A 20,102-nucleotide genomic window follows, 5' to 3' on the forward strand; every position below is an offset into this window, starting at 1 on the left:
GTCCTGGATTACTTATACATTGTCAGCCATTTAATGAATCCTGTATCAGCAATATGTGTTTTATCATTGCTTTGGATGAAACTGTCTGCCAGATGAATGTAATGTGTGTTTGTGTACGCGTGTGTGTGCGACAGCCTGGCGGGACAGAGGGCATACACACATAGCGGGAGGGTGAGACATTCCACCTCGGGTTCCTCGGCGTCGGACTCTTCCAGTGAGTCAGAGAGCAGCGGCCGATGTTCACGCAGCCCGAGCCCCGGAGAACAGCCCCGGTCTGGGTCACCCTGCCAGCCACCCACCCTGGCCCCCGGCAGACAGGTACCCCCTACCCACGTTGCCCGGCTTTCTCCGGAGCAGCAGCTGCTTCGGGTGGGCGGTGGAGGTATGGATGTTGGGTGGAGTGGGAAGGAGGAAGCTCTGGGAATGACTAGGGGGCGAGGAATGCGAGTGAGACTTCAGAGGCGGAGGCGGGGGGGGTGGATTGGGGTGGGGGTGGGAGGCTCAGGCCTCTGAGAATTTAGGAGCATGCTGTCACGTTGGCGAGTGGACACCCTGCGAACTGAAGAGCCAGGCGTGTGGGCCACAACACAGGCAGAGGGACGGAACAAGGCGCTCTGTGACGCACCCGGACTCAGGATCTTTAGCTGTGGGTCCTAGCCGCTCTGCACGGCCCTAGAGAATTCCGCTCGCTGTACGTTTTCCTTCCCGTGTGTCTTTAAGCAGAGGTGTAGGGTTGCAGAGGGGAACAGATCTGTGTTTGAGGAGGGCTGGAGGGGCTAATTGTTGGCGGAGGCGCAGGGTGGCTGTGTGTGTGGGGGGGGGGGGTCCGGCTACTGTGGACCTGCTCGGCCGTATGAATGAAGGTGCCTGTGCGATCCGCTCGACCTGCCTCGGCACAGAGCACGCGGCGCGCGGGAGCTGTTGGGGCGCGCAAGGACGGAACCGCATGTGGTTTTCATCTACGTGCAGCCATGGAGTGTCTGTGAGGAAGGCTCGGAAACGGCACGCGATTCCAGGTAGAGCAGGACGGGAGGGAGGGAGGGAGGGAGAGAGAGAGAGAGAGAGAGAGGTGGGGGAAGAGAGAGAGAGAGAGAGCACAAGAGATGTAGTGTCTTTTCTGGAAGGAGAGAGGGATGAGGAAGGGTGGGTGTTTGAGTAGAGGAGAAGAGGTTTAAATTAGCACTGGTCAGCTACCAGAGGGAATCAGGGAACTAGACTGCCCTCATTCCTAAGTGTGCCTGCAAGTGAGTATTATCCCATTTCCACCTAACACAAGTACGCCTTTACTTTTGTGAAGTTTTGAGGTAAAGCCATTAAGGGTATGGTCATTGTGTACCGCGGTGGAACAGAAATCTGTCGTATAATGTCTGGAATATCAGGGTTAAATGGAGGGAGTTGTAGCTGGGATCAGCGTGACGAGTGCTGTTATACTGTTAAACTGTTAAAGGTGTAGAGACCCGTATTGGTTAGGCAGGGTGATGAAAGAGCTGAAGGAGTAATGTTTGTTTTCTCTCTCTCTCTCTCTCTCTCTCTCTCTCTCTCTCTCTCTCTCTGTGTTTACATAGTCCTCTCTGAGTCATTTGAATCTTCATGTCAAAGAGTCCGCGCTTGAAACCAATTTGTCTTGCTTTCTCACCCATGTGAATTCTTTCAGTTACAAGCAGATTATTTCATGACATCTGCCGTATAACAATAAGTGTATATGTGCTTTTTAACAATGTCGTGAATTTGTTAAACCCTGTGGTCTTCTGGCATTAGCAGTCTGGCCATCTCTAATGGTTCAAGGGTCCGTCATGCCATTACTGAACTGGGTTATAAAAGGTATAGATATATATGAATTTACAAGGGTTGCCAGTGTTTCACAAAGAAATGAACTGGGTTATGTATGAATTTACACGGGTTGCCAGTGTTTCACAGTTCACTTAGCCTCTTAATGCTTCTAAGGATCAATTTTAATATTTCAAAATCTCTGTGTTTTCAGGGTACTGTGCTGTAATGGAGTGTTGTGCTATCCATTTTACCACACTTTCATATACATGTTGCAAAATAAATTTTGGTTATAGTAATTCTATAATAATAACAATGACGTAACAGAATGAGCTTTATTGTTCTTACTTACTATACGATACCGTTTAATTAAGGAGCAATATTACAATATGACTGTAATGTTGTAACATTGATAGTGAACTTTTTATTTTTACTTCATCTCTTCGTTCTCCACAAACAGGACCCATCAGTCACACACTGGCAGCTAGACAAGTGGTTCGAGAAAGTTCGCAAGAACCGTCCGTCAGTCGATCGCGAGCTCAGAGGCGGTCCGAGTTCCAGTGCCGCCTTCCGGTCCAGCCCAGGCCTGTCTCCCGGGAGATACTGGGAGCGTGATCCGAGCCTGGGGTCCAGACAGGACTACAGCCCTAGATACAGTCCTGTGCCCAGCCCTCAGTTTGACTACAGACAGAGTCCTTACTCCAGTCCAGGGTACAGCACATGCCCAAGCCCCGGAAACAGCCCCGGAAACAGCCCCGTGCCAAGTGTTTGCCCCAGCCCTGGTGCCAGCCCGCAGGGGAACCGTAGTCCAAGCCCTCTGCCCCTTCACCCACCCAAAAGCCCCAGCCTCGCCCCTGCCTCTGCCTCTCCCAGGCTCACCTCCTGTCACCGGGGTCCCGCTCACCGGGAAACCCCCAGGCCTCCGGCACGGCCTACTCTCGCCTCCGGTCCCGCGTGTCGGCCTAAGGCGAGGCCGTGTCCGGACCACAGGGCGCAGCGTATTAATGAGCCAAGGCCCAAAGATTCCAGACCGCCTGCTTTTCCCAAGCACCACGCCAAGCACAGCTCCGCTCACAGCGAGACTCCACACCGGCCCAAAGGCCCGAGCAGAACCAGATCCAGTCCGGCGCCAAATTCCAGTCCAAGGCATCGGACGGGGTACAGTTCCGGGCCAAGCCCGAAAGCAAAATCCGGGCATCCGTCCTCCGCCGCCCCCAGCACCCAGCGCAGCCACACACACGCCGATGCTAAGAGCAAATTCGGTTTAAACGCCAAGCCGAAACATAGCTCCACCCCCAAACCCAAGCACGCCGCCCCCGGCGAGACGAGCAGTCGCCCCGCCCACGGGCCTGACCCAGACGCCGCAGACCGGCCTCTGTCCAAGCCAGCATCAAGACGGACTCCCAGCCCGAAGCCGAAGGGTAAGACCAGAGAGGTCCCTGCGCCCGTCCTCGGGCCCTTTCAGAAGGAACCGAAGGCCAGAGAGAGGGGGCAGGCCCAGGGTGCAGCCCCGGTCCGAGTCGCTGAGGCCCAGAGGCGGGGGAGACTGGCGGAGGAGCAGCTCGTAAACCAGCGCCGGGTCCGGAGCTCTGCGGGGGAGGACGAGGAGGAGGAGAGGACGAGGAAGAAGAGGAAGAAGGGGCATCATGTGGAGTGGCGAGCGGTACAGCCCAAGCAGAGACCCCACACTAACAGCCAGCACCACCCCCGCGAGCGCGGCCGACCTGAGTGGGCGGAGCCCAGAGAAAGGAAGAGGAGGCGGAGCTGCGAGGAAAGCTCCTCCCACCCCGGAGCCGTAGGTTCCAACCCTTCTCCGCCTCTCTCACCACCCAACCCGGCGCTCGCGGTCACTCGCAGATCTTCCTCCTCCTCCTCCTCGTCCTCGTCCTCCCCCTCGTCCTCTTCCTCAGAGTCTTCCTCGGAGTCTGACTCCGAGCCTGGCCCGCCCCCGAACGTCGCCAAGGTCCCCGCGGACTCCACATCCAGCCGGAGGCCCATTTCGAAGCGGAGGCCTCCGGCGCCTAGCGGGCCCGCGGAGTCCGGAGCGTGCGCGGCCCACCACGCCGGGCCCGACGATCCGTCCCCGGCGAAAGGGCAGCAGCATCGGGGAAAACACAGACTCTACACCCTGGTGCCGTTCGGCCGGACAGAGCAGTCTAGCAAAGTCTCGCACAGAGGCCTGAGGGATCTGGTTGTGAAGATAGACCTCGCTCTCCTGACCAGAGTGCCTAGCACGAGCGAGGTTCCCCAGAGAAGGCTCTCGTCATCATCATCGACTTCTTCATCGTCTAAAACTAAAGAAAAAACACCCATGAGAAACCAGTACCACCGTGAGCCAGCAGAGGCCAGGGCTAAACGTAAGGTAAGGACAGATGAAGGACGTCTCGTGGAGACGCGCCGAGCTTTAACCACCTCTCTGACGTCTTGGCATTGTCTGTTTCCTGTCAGGCTGAAAACGGAGAGGCTCCGAGAGACAGCAAGAGAAGCCTTCTTCACGCGGACAAGGCCTCGTCTGGTTCTCACGCCGACGGCAGCGAGAATAAGGAGAGCCACGGCAACGACCCACAGAACGGGTATGAACGTCCACCCTCCGTTTACCCCTCCCACGCTTTACCAATTAGTTTACTGTTTCTATTCTGTAATGCAGCTTTTCCCTCAAAGAAGCCTGTGAAAACCGCACCGAGAAATCTGTTTCAGTGGCAGTATACTTGCTATTTGAGAAGTACTTTTACATTTTACATTTTCAAGTGTAATTATGAGCTGTCAGTCACTTCTGTGTCTATATTTGTATAGAATTTCCTGGATGTAAGAATATTGCAGTGATGACTGTAAATTGCTGATTCATCGAGCTCGCGAACGCTATTCCAACTCTCAAGGCCTTGTGGCTTCCTCGTTTATGCGGGGCCTCGCTGTCTCAGAAAGGCACTCGCTGTGTCTTAATGTCTAAATACCTCAAATATAGCTCCATCCGGACGGGCACGAGTGTCAGGTTACTGTCTTCAGCCCACCACGGGCCAGAGGTCTTGAGAAATATTATTGGTTGCTTTATATCCAGACATGGCGAGGATTATTTTTACACCAAGAGGCCCGTGTCCCCCCTCTCCCCCCCGTCGGCCGTGAAGACGCAGAATTCCGACCAGCAGCAGGCGCAGCGGGACAGGGAGCCCACCGTGAAAAAAACGCAGGTACCCAAGGCGCTCCACGGTACACACGGGCCGTTACGTGGCGCCTTGCGCCGCAGGTGATGGGAGAGGTAACGCCCGCCTGTTCGATCCAATCACCTTTTCACTCTAACCTCCACCCACCGCATCTGTAACATATGGTCGGCTACCACAGGCAATCATTCCGGCTCGTTTCCCCGTGTTTAGAAAAAACATTTTCTTTTCTTCTCTTTTCCAAACAGGGAAATTAGCTAAGACCAAATATTTATCTCCTGCCCAATAGTTTCTTGTATTGCCCAACATTTCTTCATGACGGGGAAATGCATTAAAATGATGTACTGCAGATTTTACAGAGCTTCCACTGAAAAGACACCACACTGTTGCTTTCATGGTGCGTGTGCACGCTTAGCTACAGCTCAGTTTGCGATTGTAAGTTTAGAGGGTTTTCATAGCTGTTGCAGTAAATTTGACAACGTAAATCCTTTTTTCAGTGGAAATCCTTTTTCCACACCCCTACACGTCCTAATAATGGATGAAGCCATGACATTTAAGCCCTCGTTGTCCCGTTGTAGGTGCAGAGATCTCAACCCAAGACAGAGTCAGAGTTTGCTGGCATGTCAGGAAACACGCAGCCTCCTTCTGGATCCTGGGTCCCACCAGCGAACCAGCCAGCGACCTCCCGAGGAACCGTGCCTTGCACCGACGTGTGAGTTATCTGCTGCAGTGTTTGGATCAGCGCTGGTGTCTAGTACATGACCCGGCCACTCGGACCACCAAATCCCCCTCCTTCCTCTCTATCTCCTCAGCTCACACCACGTGGAATACTACATGCACGAGGCCAAACGACTGAAACATCGGGCGGACGCCATGGTACGTCGGCACTTAGTTAGTCGTCAGTCCGGATCTGGAAATCGAGGCATTTAAAGCAAACGCGCGAAGGCACACACGTGAACGTGCTCGGCGGAGCGCGCGTGAGCCCCGCGCCATCTTCCCGGCCGGCGCTTTGACCCCTCTTTCCCCTGCCTCTCCCTCTCCCTGCCTGCTTCCAGGTGGATAAGCTGGGGAAAGCCGTCAACTATGTGGATGCCGCCCTGTCCTTTATGGAATGTGGCAAAGCCATGGAGGAGAGCCCCCTAGAGGCCAAGTCTCCTTATGCCATGTACGCAGAAACCGTGGACCTCATAAGGTGCTTGTGCTCTTTAACTCTCGTTTTGTTCTTCGGACCGTGTCCATTCTTTTCTTTCTGTTTCTGTTAGTGCAGTGGCTAAACGACAGTGGACACCTGTTAATCTAGTTTCCCACGCAGGCTGTTCCTGGAGGCTTTGCTTAGCCAATGAAAACAGCGTCACAGAATGACTAAAATTCTGACGAGAGCTGTTCAAGACATTCAGTACCAGCTCCTGGATAGTTAAGAGTTACTTCCAATTATAGTTAACAGACATTCTTGCAGGACCGCTCGTTAGAATCTCATTACTGCAAGAGTTGATGAAGTAGCCAGTCACAATCATGCGCACGCACTGGCACACAGGCTGGCGCACGCGCGGAGACTCGCGCTCGGTGTTTGGGAGCAGACGCTGCCCAGTTCTCACAGTGGTGTGTCCGCTGCTGTTGTTGATACAAACTCTCTCTCTCTCTCTTTGGCAGATATGCCATGAGACTGAAGAGTCACACAGGCCCCGCAGCCAGGCAAGAGGACAAGCAGCTGGCTGTGCTCTGGTAAACATGACACCATCTAGCACAAACTGGCCGCCACCAGCACGGTCTTTTTTTAACCCGTTTATTTTTGTGTCGGCGTCGGCCAGTGGCACAACAGCGCCATCTTACTGCAATGCGGGACATAACAGCTGACAGAACGGTTCCTCTCAAGTGCGTGACCTCCGACACTCATTACTAGCCACTTTGATTGAACCCTCAAGCGATTTTCTAGTAGCTGGGTCAAGGCTACTAGCACTTCACCCAGTGAGAGCTGCTTCTGTGGACCTCTCATGAACATTCGCACAACTTAAACCCGGGTGGTCAGCGATCCATTCGGCGCTGCTGAACACAGCCTTAAAGCCACTCAAAGCAAGCGTGTAAAGGAATGGTAGTCTGGCAGGGTAGCCGTTTTAATTTCGAACAAATCTCTTTGTGCGTCTGGATCATAGTTTCCGTTGTCTGGCTCTCCTGTACTGGCAAATGTTCCGGCTGAAGAAGGAGCATGCGCTGAAATATTCCAAAGCACTGCTGGACTACTTTAAGGTACGTCTACATCTGGAAACATTTAGATCTAAAAGTGGCGTTCAGGAACAGAAGCACATAGTTACGGAAATTACTGGAAGAAAAAAACAACAACAACAAAGTTGAGTTTACCTCTTATACACCCTTAGCTGTACGGTATGTGAGTTAGGAGCGGTTATTTATTTATATTGGTATTTACGTGTGTCTGTTCTTACAGAGTTCTCCAAAAGTGCCTCACACTCAAGCTTCCTGGAATGATTCCACAAAGTAAGGCAGCATTATGTCTTCACCTCGCTTGTAGCCACGGACTTGTTTCAAACATCGACCTGCAGCCGTACGCACTGAGTATGTGAGTGTGTGTTATTCTTCAGGGGAAACGTACTTCCATCTTGTGCCTCCCCTGTCGGTTTAACGGGACCTCCGTCTGGCTGCTGTTCCGCCTCCCCGTTTATTAGCATTCCCCAGCGCATCCACCAGATGGCAGCAAACCACCTCAATATCACCAACAGCGTGCTCTACAGCTATGAGTATTGGGAGGTGGCCGACACCTTGGCCAAGGAAAACAAAGGCGAGTCCGGTAGCACGTCAGGGTCTTCTCCCCTGTGTGCTGTGGCCTGCTTTACCTATACCAACTTTAACTGCAGTTCTCTAAATTCTAGAAACTAAGGTTATTTATTTTACAAGTGCTAGAAGACCAACATAAAAATTAGCAACATTTTAAAAAGACCTACAAAGATAAAGGTAATCATTATTTTAATTGGTTCTCCTTCCCACTCTCTCTCTCTCTCTCTCTCTCTCTCTCTCTAACTATAGAGTTCTTTAACTATCTGAACACGTTAACTGGACCCCTGACTCTGCACAGCAGTATGGCCCATATAGTTCAGTACACCAGACAGGGACTGCAGTGGATTCGAATCAGCGCCCATTTGTCTTGACGCCCTTGGCATGGGGTACCAGGGCTCTACTATACTACATGCTGTACTGTACTACACGATACACTGTAACCTGGACATTCACCCTGCCATGGAATCACTTCAGTTTTTCTAAGCAACCAGCTATGTATTCGGACAGAAGTCATGTGCTCCCACTATGAGACCTCAGAGACGCTGGCAGACTAGGGGACTAGGTGTGGGTTTGCTGCCTTTTAAGAGCAGACAAGGAGCCTTTTTTCTGTCTGCAAGTTCCTCCCCAGCCAATAGTTAACTGAGGCAGGTTTGGATACCAGTTTTACATTTACAGCATTTAGCTGACACTTTTATCCATAGCAACTTATAATTATGACTGAGTACAACTTGAGCAATTGAGGGTTAAGGGTCTTGCTCAGGGGCCCAACATTGGCAACTTGGACAGAGATCATGGAACTTATCAGTGGTCGGGCTTGAACCAGCAAGTCAAGTACCTTAACCACTGAGCTACCACTGCCTTAATCCCTTAGCTAGGAATCAAACCCAGGTTAACTGCTTGGAAGGCAGCTATGCTCCCCACTATAGCACCAACACAACCAGCATTCATGCAAGTCTCAAACAGCAGACCTTGATTTCTTTAACCTTCTAGAGTATGCACATTTGACTAAACTTTGACTAGGCCTCTATGATGAAGGTGGGAATTCTGTATTTAAGTTGAGTCCATTAAGAATGTGAGGATATCTGTGAGGATTTCTCTACTTTTTGTACATTATTTGCCAAATGTGCCACATTTTTATACAGCATCTGATTTCAAATATCTTTCTACCATTTTAATACTTTGTATATTTAAAAAACGGGAACTGGTGTGGCTTTTAACAGTGACTTGTAGTTCTCGAAAAATGCCAGAAGAATAATGTGAAGACACTCCTTATCTTTGTGGGTTTTTTTTATTTTATTTGTGCATTTTTGACACATTTAAAAGCTTTGTAAACGTGGTTGGTGTGTATTTTTTAAAACTGAATTTTTATAAAGATTTTTGTGCAATAATATCTGTTTTGTCATTATGCGTGTGCATAATGTTGTTTCATTAAGCAGTCGGGCTATTTGACATGTGCACAGCCTATGCAATAATTGAAAAGTTAGACCGTTAGAAGAAAAGTTAATTAAACAAAAGTTAATAAACACTTTTTTGGCAGTATGACCGTGCAACTTTGTCAATGTCAACACTGCCAAAGCAGAGTTCACTTCCCTAAATAAGCAGCATCTGTTTGTTTGGTCACTGTGACCAGCTAATTTATTTGTTTTACGTTTTTAATATGACCAATTGAAATCTATCCTATAAAATTATTAGTTGTAGACACATTTTCTTCAAAATAATAATATGGGATTAGTCTTTCAAAAGACATACATGTATGCACTAAGAATATCCTCTTTAGGTTTAAATGAAATCCTTTTTTATCCAATTCAGATGGATAACTCGATAAACCGACTTTCATCTGATAGAGTAACAGATCTCTATTAAAGCATATCAAACCGTGCAAAAACATGAGACTGAGATCGTGGACTGCTGAAGTCTAGACTATTTCTCCTAGTTTATCCATCATCTTGGTAGGATGGTGTGTATGAATTCAACCAGCTAACTCCCAACCCTGGATTTATCCTGCAGTCCAGACTATTTCTCCTGGTTTATCCATCATCTCGGTAAGGTGGTTTGGAGGTTTCTACCCGTGTGTAAGAATTCAGACAGCTAACTCCCAACCTGATTTACCCTGCAGGCTAAATGAACCCAAACGTTTTGGACTTATCCTGCAAGCCAGATGAACCCAAACGTTTTGCACTTATCCTGCAGGCTAGATGAACCCAAACGTTTTGGACTTATCCTGCAGGCTAGATGAACCCAAACGTTTTGCACTTATCCTGCAGGCCAGATGAACCCAAACGTTTTGCACTTATCCTGCAGGCCAGATGAACCCAAACGTTTTGGACTTATCCTGCAAGCCAGATGAACCCAAACGTTTTGCACTTATCCTGCAGGCTAGATGAACCCAAACGTTTTGGACTTATCCTGCAGGCCAGATGAACCCAAACGTTTTGCACTTATCCTGCAGGCCAGATGAACCCAAACGTTTTGCACTTATTCTGCAGGCCAGATGAACCCAAACGTTTTGCACTTATCCTGCAGGCCAGATGAACCCAAACGTTTTGCACTTATTCTGCAGGCCAGATGAACCCAAACGTTTTGCACTTATTCTGCAGGCCAGATGAACCCAAACGTTTTGCACTTATCCTGCAGGCCAGATGAACCCAAACGTTTTGCACTTATTCTGCAGGCCAGATGAACCCAAACGTTTTGCACTTATTCTGCAGGCTAGATGAGCCGCCGCGTCTCTCCGCCCACAGCCCCCCCCCCCCTCCCCTCCCCTCCCCTCACTGAGCTGGAGCGCTGTAGTAGTTTTGTAACGCGAGGCCTGTCGTGCAATGCTGAAACTACACTGAGCGATTCAGACAAACGTTGTACCCTGTGCGTGTACAAATGGCTTCTGGCGTCGAGCGAGCGGAGCCTGGCGACAGCGAACAAGACGACGCGGAGGATGTGTACGAAGTGGAGAAGATCATCGATATGAGGGTGGCAGACGTGAGTGTGCTAACGCTAACGGAGCTAACGCTAACGCTAACGCTAGCCGAGGGCACGCTACGATGCCATCTTGTTAGCTCACGCTAACCGACACAGACGTATGGAATTTAAAGGTTTTCTTTTAAAGAGAGTGCGTAATAGTTCATCCAGTAAAGCTGGTGAAAGACACATAAGATGACGGGTCCGAGGACGCAGGTTTACCTCAGTGTTCAGAAATGCTCGTAGTTAACGTTCGCTAGAATGCTAACTTAGCTAGGGTTAGCTACCCTGTCGTTAGCTAGCTAGCTAGTTAGCTGTCTAGCTGCTAGCTTAGCTCGCTAATTTCAGTCATTTGCTCCCACAGGCTAGCAACCTGAAAGCTAGCGGTTCATTATTAGCTGTGGCGGCAGCTGGGCTAGCTGGCTGTTTAGGTGTGGGCTTTCTGTTTACATAACGTCAACGTGCACGATATGTGAAATATGAAATATAAGTATATTTATCAAAGGCGGCGTTGACCAGTGTCCTATTCTCGATGCAAGATCAACCAGTAGTCGCTGACTGGTTTGCTGATACGATGCTGTTGACATGTCACCACTGGACAGCCTAGTGACCTGTCAGGGAAAACAACACCTCATGTCCCCGAGATTGGAAATGGATTCTGAAGTTGAATACCTTTCTCAAATATAACCCCAATGGCCTGCCTGCTGCAGTCAGGATTCGTTTAGCTTTGCCCCACATATAAGCCGCACACGCTTTCCGGCAAGTATACTTTATCTTAAGCCCGTGGGTTTTAAGGCTACGGTAGTCTGGCTCCTGTCAAAACCCCCCCCCCAGTCGCATGACATCATTGCACAGACCCTGACGTGCTCTCCTTCTGAAGCCCGAGCTGATTGCTGTAGCTCTGTGATCTACTTCAAAGCAGACCTGCTCCTTTTATTGGATCCTTTAGGCTGCCGAGTAACAGTATGACAGTTTATAACTGCATTTTGCATTCTGTTTCTGATTAGTCCGGTCTGGCTGTGTCTCTCACTTTGGTAGCAGCGTCCGGACAGTGTCTAGGGAAATATGCATGTATTTATGCATTTTCCGCAAGCATGCTGTTTTCTGCCAGGCCTTATCGATAGCCTGAGCACAGAATCTGCCCACAAGTCATTAAAGCGTTTAGGGTGGATGGGGGTGAATGCGTACTGGAGGAAGAGACGTTGCAGTGTGTGAGACACTCCGTCATGGCATGTGGCTTCAGTGTCCTGCAGAAAGTGACAGTTGCTTTACAGCCATGTGCTGTGGAAGGTTAGTATGGTAACAAGAAACCCTAACACAGTCTGTGCACAGCTGGGCTGCAACTCAATGGACTATTCCTCCCATTGGTTCATTTCGGGAAAATTTAGTGTGGTTGAGCGGACGCGTGTGCATGAATGCATGTGTACGTGTCGTGTTTGTAGCAACGTTGGGGTAAATCAGGACTTGGAGAGGGTTGCATAATGACATTTAAAAAATGCAATTGAAACAACAGTTCATATGACTTGTTTGACCTCATGTTGATGATGTATTGATATTTTATTGAGTTTTACTTGTAGTTTGAAGGACTAAGGGTCCAGGAGCCAGAACTGAATGTTTTGAGTAGTTGCCTTCATAGATTTTCTCTCTTTGTTGTTCTCCTGGACTGAGGAAGACTTCAGTAACTCCTTGCATGGGGAACATGGATCAAATATGTCCTCTGTGACTTGGCCTATTGTACTATTAATGTCATTGTGTGTGTGCACGTTGTCCCAGTTATCACTGAACAGTGTGGCTGCGTGATGAAACTCACAGCCAGAAAGGGCTCTGGGATAGTTTGTCATTCCAAGTTTCACTGAATTGACTGTGCTGAACATGGCACTCTGTAACGGAGGCCTCACACTTAACGTTGGCACTGTGCACAGCTCTAGGTGCGCAACCATACCCCGGTTGAAGAGAACACCTGAGAGAATGCACACACCTTGGTCTCGGTCAACGGCAGGTGTCGATGCTTGCGTTTGAAGTTCAAGAGTAAGATGGAGTGACATCACGACAGCAATTATGAATCATGAAAGCAACGATCACCGAAGATGAAGGAGGTGTGGGGAGGAAACGCCCGTGCTGCCCACTCGGAGGCAGATGAATGCACATCATTGTGTGCCGAGCATTCAAGCGCTGCCCAGAAACACAGGCAGACGGGCGGTACCGCTGGTTACTGTTACTTAGCAAGATTTGCGCATAATGAACATCCATGGAAGTCACCTGTGTGTCCCAAAAATAGACTGCTGATGGTTCCAACAATGCAGTCCCTGTCAATCAAATAGACACTACATGAGGACACCTGTTGTGCTTGTCTGTTGTTTTATAACGTCACAGTTTCCCCAAGACTGACTGCGTAGAAAATGGGTTTTTAATGATCGACTGTACTGTATCTAGGTGCTGTACTGCACAAATATTGTTGTTGTTGTTTGGAAGGATGCAGCAGGCTGTGTAAAATGACCCATCCTTTTGGACTCTAGGGGGAGGTGCAGTACCGCGTGCGATGGAAGAATTATTCCTCAGATGACGATACCTGGGAGCCCCAGGCTCACCTGGAGGACTGCAGCGAGGTGTTGCTGGCCTACGAGAGGTCCCTAGCTGAGAGGAAGCCCAAGAAAGACTCTGGCATGGTGAGATTCTCTCACCACCTCGTCCCTCTGAGTCAGAGTCCACCCCCAGGTTATGCGGATTAACCTTAATTTGAAGGTTAATCTGAAACGTTGGGGTAATTTGTCTTAATGCATCTTGATGTCAAGATTTTTGATCTTTGTTTGTTTGTTTGTTTTCCCATCCCCAGAAGCTACCTATGAAGAGTGACCTATTTGACGCCAACTCAGAAAGCGAGAGCGATAAAGAACGGCCAAAAGAGTCACCGATGATGACGATGATGATGAAGAAGAAGAAGAAAAAAAAAAAGCACGCCGAGGAGTCGGAGGACGAGAAGACGGCGAAGGACAAGAAGAAGAAGAAAAAGAAGGAGAAATGGAAGGATGACAAACCGCTGCCCGCGCCAGAGTCCGAGGAAGAGGATGACAGGGTCCCCACGCCGCCGCCGAGGAAGGAGAAGGCAGTGGACACCAAGAAGAGAGTCATCGAGACGGACGACGAAGATGATGACGACGGCCCGGCCGTGGCCAAGAAGCACAAGAAAGAAGGCAAGGCGAAAGACGCGGTCCGGCCGAAGAAGGAGGTCAAGGTCAAGGTCAAGGTCAAGTCAAAGCGGGAGGTCGAGAGTTCGGGAGAAGAGACGGACAGGAGCGACACGCCGTCGGAGCCGCACGCTGACGACGGCGCCGCCGGCGACCCGAACGGCGGCCCGGCCAGAGCAACGGCTCCCAAAACCGCGGAGAAGGCGCCCCGCGGGGAGCCGAGCAAACCGAAGAAGAGCAGGCCGGAGCCGAGGACGCAGGGTTTCAGAGACCCCACCCAGGACAAGAAGGTGAAGAAACCGGACCCTCCGGCACTGCCGGCGCCAAAGGAGAGCGGCCCGGGCAAGCTGCGGAGTCTGACCAGCAGCAAGAGCGGTGGCAAGTCATCCCGCAGCGAGGACGAGCCCGAGCCTGGCGACGCCGCCCGGGCCAAGCCCAGGGGCAAGGCTCAGGACGCCGGCCTTCCTCCGCAGAGGGACACCTCCGTGTCGTCCTCCTCCTCGTCTTCCGTGGCCTTGGCTCCCCCGACCAAGCCTAGAGAGGAGGAGCCGAGGGAGGAGGGCGGGGAGAGGGGCGGGGCGCCCAATAATCTCTTTGAGAAGTTCCTGCTCACATGTGAGGCCAAGGACCGCATGCCCAGGAAACAGGCCGTTCACACGACGCCAAAGGTACAGGCCGCCGCGTGCATCAGTTTACTGGTTATTGATTGATCGATTTATTTATTTGTTTGTTTGTTTTGGATAAGTGTACCTAAAGATTCTGTGATCTTATTAGCATTTTTTTTTTTTTTTTTTTTTTTCATATTTCAGAATTCAGTGAAGACTGACAAAAAGGTGAAGCTAACGAAGGAGTCTCCAGGGCTGAAGCCTGATTCTGACAGGACGGAGAAGACTAAGGAGGGTGAGGGAAAAAAACGTCCCCGAAACACGCCTCTCACCTTGTGCATTGAATCTTAGAAGCAGCATCTTTACAAATGCTGTTTTTGTCATTCTCCGCAATCCTCCTCGTTGCCAGGCCCAAGAGCTGGTCAGAGTCCTGTTTCCATGGAGACAGATGAGAAACAGGAAAAGGGCACGACGGAGCCGGAGAAGGGCGACCGGTCCGACGAGCCCGCCTCCAAGACCGAAGAGGAGCAGCGGAGGAGGAAAGAAAGGCTGGAGGAAGAGGAGCGGAAAAAGAGGGAGAGGGGAGCGAGGGCAGAGGAGGTGCGCCCGGAGCGCCGGGCTGCGGTGGAGGCGGTGGCGTCTCCCGAGTCCACGGAGGACGCCCGGTGGAAGGAGCGACGGAGACGCCGGCGGGAGGACAGCGAGTCCCGCCTCCTCGTCGCCTGCGATGACAATCAGGACCTTCAGGACGCCCTGGAGCGCTCTGACAAGACTCCTGGTGTGTACTCCCATCGGCGGGGAGGCTCGCTCTACCTTCACACGCCGTCTGGCGTTCAGACCTTTTGGTGGCGGCGCGGTTGGCCGTTATTTTTAGCCGTGCAGGGTGGTGTGGGGAGATGATGTTTCGGGTGATATGGGCACAGGGCCTGGCTCACGTCCACCGGCCTGCGACAGCCTCTTCGCATCCTGAACTCAGATTTACTCTGAAACAGCGTCTCGTGTGTATGAAACCGTCCGTGCAGTTCTCAGATCAGCGCCGTGCCGTTTAACGTGACATGTCGAAGTTTGCACAAGCTTGACTAGAACATAAAAAAAAAATGCCTTCTGCATTTGTTGATTGTGCGCGCGCGTGTGTGTTTGCTGCACGTATATTTGTGTTCCGATAGACAGGGGACCACCGTCACTTAACCTGGGGGTGGAGCTGAAACTTGACTGGATGACTCTGGAGGACTTTCAGAAACACCTGAACGGAGAGAACGAGAATCTCTCCCCTCTCGCCTTAACGCCCGGTAGGTTTTACACACACACACACACACACACACACACACACACACACACATACACCCCTCTAAACACACTCCCTCCGCACAGTCGTAATCATGCAGTTCCAGCCCGGCAGCATGTCTCTGATAAACAGCCGTTTTTAGACTTCCTTCCCTTCTTGTCCACACTCGCAGCTGAGCTACGGGAGGCTGTCAAAACTGGGAATTACCTGACAGTGAAACGAGCACTCAGTTCCAAAGAGGACTACAATCTAGACCAGGAGGTATGTACTGCTCCCGTCTCTCCGACAGCACTACCTGCTGGCTGTGTTTCCAGGTGAAGGAAACACTCTTCACCATACAGTCCCAGTGGAGAGTCAATGAAACAGTGCCATGACTCTTCTGAACTAGATCTGGGGTTGTCTCTAGATCTGCTAGATCTTTTTTGGCTGAAAAGGTGCCCAAGACCAGCGTTGATCTCTGAATGCTGTGTGAACACTACGAGAATGCCTCGCCTGCTAGTGACTTTAAGGCCTTCGTATGTACTTCCAGCCGATGCACCATGCATTCTCAGCGTAACCCACGCTGCCCCCTACAGGACTCCAGTGGTATGTCGCTGTCCATGCTGGCAGCGGCAGGGGGACAGGACGACATACTGCGTCTGCTGATCAAGAAAGGCGTGAAGGTGAACGGGCGGCAGAAGAACGGCACCACGGCGCTCATGCACGCTGCCGAGAAGGTAACCTGACCACCGCGCCCCTCCCCGCTGACCCCACCAAGCCCCCTGCCTGCAGCAGGCACACGGCTCTGTCCCCGCGCCCCACAGCCAGTCACCGGTCACGCCTGTCGAGGGAAGCGCCGTGCCAGCTCTCGTCTCGTTTCTCCTCCGCAGAACTTCCTGACGACTGTGGCGATTCTCCTGGAGGCTGGGTCATGCCTGAACGCTCAGACGCTGGGCGGGGAGACTGCCCTCATGAAGGTGACGAGAGACTTGCCGTCATGTAGTCATCTGACAAATTAAAATACAACACACTTCTATACCGCGTTTTCCTGCAACTAATGTGGCTAACGGCTGAGAGTTTTAACAGGCTTTCGGTCTGTCCTCCGTCGTTAGGCATGTAAGAGGGGAAACGCAGACGTAGTGCGCCTCCTGCTGGAGTGCGGGGCAGACTGCAACATCCTGTCCAAGCACAAGAACACTGCCCTGCACTTTGCCAAGCTCAGCAACAACCTGATGGTGTACGACCTCATCAAAGACCACATTGAGACGTGAGCATGCCGTGGACCCAGAAACTGCCAGATTCTGATCATCTGCACACGTTTCCTGAACCCTGAGAGATTGTGTGGAGACATGGTGTGATTTCCTCTGTGTTTTACAGTCTGCTGACCGTGGCGGAGGAGACGATCCGTGCGTACTTCGAGACGCGGCTGGCCCTGCTGGAGCCAGTGTTCCCTCTCGCCTGCCATCGTCTGTGCGAGGGGCCGGATGTCTCGCTGGAGTTCAACTACAAACCCCCACAACAGGCACCTGGAGAGGGTAAGGACTCGGACACTGGACCGCCGTAAATCTGCAGTTTCCCAAGCCAGTCTTCAGGGATTCCAGACGGTCAGCAGGTTTTGCTCCGTCCCTGCACCCAACACAGCTGAACCGAACAGAGCAGAACGCTGACGGCCTCGTGCTGCCATGTTGGGATCCAGGTTGGAGCGTAAACAGGGACTGGCCGGGAAACGCCGCGTTGATGGGTGTCGTGTGTGTGCGTGGCTGCGTGCGTGGCAGGATCGGGTGTGCTGCTGTTCATCTTCCACGCGAACTTCATGAGTGAGATCACTGCCCGGCTCTGTGGCCCCTGCAGCGTCCACGCCGTCATCCTCAACGACAAGTTCCAGCTGCCCATCTTCCTCGTAAGCCCGTCACCACGCTGTTTCAGCACCTGTTCACGCTCTGTCCTACCCTCCTCTCTCTCCTTTCAACTTTATTCTGTTATTTTAGACTGTACCAATGTTACATACCGATGTAACGTTAAACATTTATGGACTTAGGCCAGGGATGTTCAGATTGGGTCCAAACCGAGTGAGCAGTCGTAATTTACTGAACAAGTCATGTAACTGGGCAAAAACTGGGATAAATCTCCCGGACCTGGACCTAGTCGTTTGACTATTTCTGCCTTAGCAGGCCATCTGCAGGCCATCTGACTCTGTGTGCCCTTCCCCTGACAGGATAGCCACTTTATTTATTCCTTTAGCCCGGTTCAAGGAACAAACAAGCTCTTCATTCGCCTAGCCGAGTCGCCGACCGCCAAGGTAAGGGAGCGCGGGTGTGTCGGGGAGTCCAGTGACACAAACACGCGCACGTGAGGGTGACGTTCTAATCGGTATGAATCTTACTTTGTGTCCACAGGTTAAACTTCTCATTGGTGCCTACAGAGTCCAGCTGCAGTGAGGCCCCAAAACCCAGTCAGACTCCAGCCCAGAACCCGAGTCCCCGAGTCCGAGAGAGTCATTTCCCAAACCTCCGCTCTCTGTCACAAGGCAGACCAAGCAGAAGAGGCACTACACGCTCGGTGTCCGTTATGGTTAATCACCCGGAAAGAAAGGCCCAGAGACACTACCTGCTTTTCATAGCGATCTCTGAGGCACACACTCAGTAAAGTGTCAGAAATGCTTTGAGTTAAAAGGATTTCTGACGTGTCCAAACATTTTGGATAGCCTCTTTTTGCAAAAGTCAGAATCTGTACAAGATGGACAATGGTGTAAGGTTCTACTGTTCATTTGTAAATCTGTTTGTAAAGTTATTTTCTTCTTTTTAAATACAATAATTTATCACTCCAGATTCACCCACAGTCCTTTGTCATTGCTGTTTATAATAATGGACTTGGTGTGCGTGTGCGCATTTGTGTAGGAATGAGAGCATGTCGGTGAGTACTTCTTGCCCCCTGTGTTAACTTTGTGGGACCAAGATGAGACTGAATCTTCCAGTGAAGAGTCCTGCATGTAATTGAGACTTTACTAATTAATTCTGTTATTTTACACTGAACGTAATGGATATTTTGGGCAGACTGCAAGAGAAGGATGGTTTCTGTATGATGCGTACTATGCTAATGGCCTTGAGTTCGACCCGTGTGTGTGTGGGTGTAGGTGTGTGGGTGTGGGTGGGTGCGTGTGCGTGTGGGTGTGTGTGGATGGATAAGGGCTGTTAACTGCTTATTGGAGAGAAGAGCCATGTCTAATAATGCAGTTTGTTTCGAAATAATAAACGCTACCATTAATATTAGGATGATCTCCATTTGTGTTGATTTCAGTTTGATTTTTTTTTTTTTTTCAGACACTTTTCTCTGCATTTGTTCAAAGGTATGTGTGGCAGAAGGCATATTCTGTTTTGGTTTAGCTTTCTTGTCATTTGATTTATATTGGCTGGTGAGAGATGGACAAGAGACTATCTGAAACACAGGTAATATGAACAAATATTTAACAGCTTGTGTTTTCATTTTCACTTCTCACCCGCGGTCAATCAAAGTCTAGACCGATTCACATTTGGGCTTTACATCCGAGATGTAAATCTCAGGCCACTACGCCTGAGATTCTTCTGGATACAGTGATGAATATCTCGTGGTTTTAATGTCGTCTCCACCTGGCGTGTGTGTGTGTGTGTGTGTGTGTGTGTGTGTGTGTGTGTGTGTGTGTGTGTGTGTGTGTGTGTGTGTGTGTGTGTGTGTGTGTGTGTGTGTGTGTGTGTGTGTGTGTGAATGCGCATAGCTTGGCTTCCTCAAGTAAACTACATATGTTTCCATAATAAATAATTTTTGTTGCTTACTTTATTAGAACCTTCCAAAAGAGATCTGACTTTGTAGTTGGGATAAATTTTTTTTCATAGTATAGATATTCTGACTCTTTTGGTAAAGACCTGCATGTCACATTTAGAAGCATGAACTCAAGCCTCTGTGAGTTTCATCTGTATCTGCATGTGAACGCTTGCCCGTCATTCACAGCTTCGTCAGGTGTTTATCTAACAGTGATGTCATTTCTGTTCATCTTGGGTATTTTGGTGGTATTCTTAATCCTGAGACCTTTGATGGTAATTTCATCTCAATATCCTCTCAAGATCATCTCACACTGTCAAGCACACGATGAGGTTCTAAATTTATGGGGAGGTATGTTGATCTTGTAATCTTAGTTCAGGAAGAAGCAGATCTAATCATCTATTAATCAATCTATGGCATTAATCTTATTAATCTTAGCAATTTTCCAGGTCTCTGTAATGGAGGGAAATGAACACATGTTTATTACCCCATTCTCAAATACAATAATATTGACTTTTTAGAGTGATGTGATATATATGTGAGAGGGTCCTTCAGAACAAAAAGATAAGATGTAGATTATTCATTTTAG

The 20,102-nt window shown here is 50.2% G+C and overlaps 2 protein-coding genes across 9 annotated transcripts in view; both read left to right on the top strand.

The window, feature by feature from the left end:
* aff3 (AF4/FMR2 family, member 3) overlaps positions 1–9,099 on the top strand; it is a 15,735-nt gene extending 6,636 nt beyond the window's left edge. For 6 of the 7 annotated variants that reach the window (XM_027027936.2, XM_035522795.1, XM_035522793.1 and 3 more), the window contains 12 exons: positions 135–318; positions 2,228–4,129; positions 4,216–4,340; positions 4,823–4,952; positions 5,501–5,634; positions 5,735–5,798; positions 5,978–6,114; positions 6,573–6,644; positions 7,073–7,166; positions 7,363–7,412; positions 7,517–7,713; positions 7,959–9,099. In XM_027027936.2, coding sequence (XP_026883737.2) covers positions 135–318; positions 2,228–4,129; positions 4,216–4,340; positions 4,823–4,952; positions 5,501–5,634; positions 5,735–5,798; positions 5,978–6,114; positions 6,573–6,644; positions 7,073–7,166; positions 7,363–7,412; positions 7,517–7,713; positions 7,959–8,080 — 3,211 coding nt within the window. In that variant the 3' untranslated portion in view covers positions 8,081–9,099. Of the gene's footprint in view, positions 1–134; positions 319–2,227; positions 4,130–4,215; positions 4,341–4,822; positions 4,953–5,500; positions 5,635–5,734; positions 5,868–5,977; positions 6,115–6,572; positions 6,645–7,072; positions 7,167–7,362; positions 7,413–7,516; positions 7,714–7,958 lie in introns of those variants that run through there. The other variant, XM_035522797.1, reaches the window with a different exon arrangement.
* Positions 9,100–10,471: 1,372 nt separating this feature from the next.
* mphosph8 (M-phase phosphoprotein 8) lies at positions 10,472–18,457 on the top strand. Of its 2 annotated transcripts, none has more exons than XM_035523013.1 (14): positions 10,472–10,685; positions 13,181–13,330; positions 13,498–14,517; positions 14,659–14,749; positions 14,864–15,232; positions 15,621–15,743; positions 15,912–16,000; positions 16,315–16,455; positions 16,609–16,695; positions 16,831–16,985; positions 17,096–17,253; positions 17,494–17,618; positions 17,934–18,017; positions 18,115–18,457. In XM_035523013.1, exons 1-14 carry the CDS (start codon positions 10,584–10,586, stop codon positions 18,154–18,156), a joined length of 2,736 nt encoding a protein of 911 aa, XP_035378906.1. In that variant the 5' UTR covers positions 10,472–10,583; the 3' UTR covers positions 18,157–18,457. The 2 variants fall into 2 exon arrangements, with proteins under 2 accessions (XP_035378906.1, XP_035378907.1); XM_035523014.1 differs by having other exon boundaries at positions 17,960–18,017.
* The last annotated feature ends 1,645 nt before the right edge of the window (positions 18,458–20,102 follow it).

This window comes from Electrophorus electricus, chromosome 25 (assembly GCF_013358815.1).
Source record: "Electrophorus electricus isolate fEleEle1 chromosome 25, fEleEle1.pri, whole genome shotgun sequence".
In the NCBI taxonomy this organism is placed as follows: Eukaryota; Metazoa; Chordata; class Actinopteri; order Gymnotiformes; family Gymnotidae; genus Electrophorus; species Electrophorus electricus.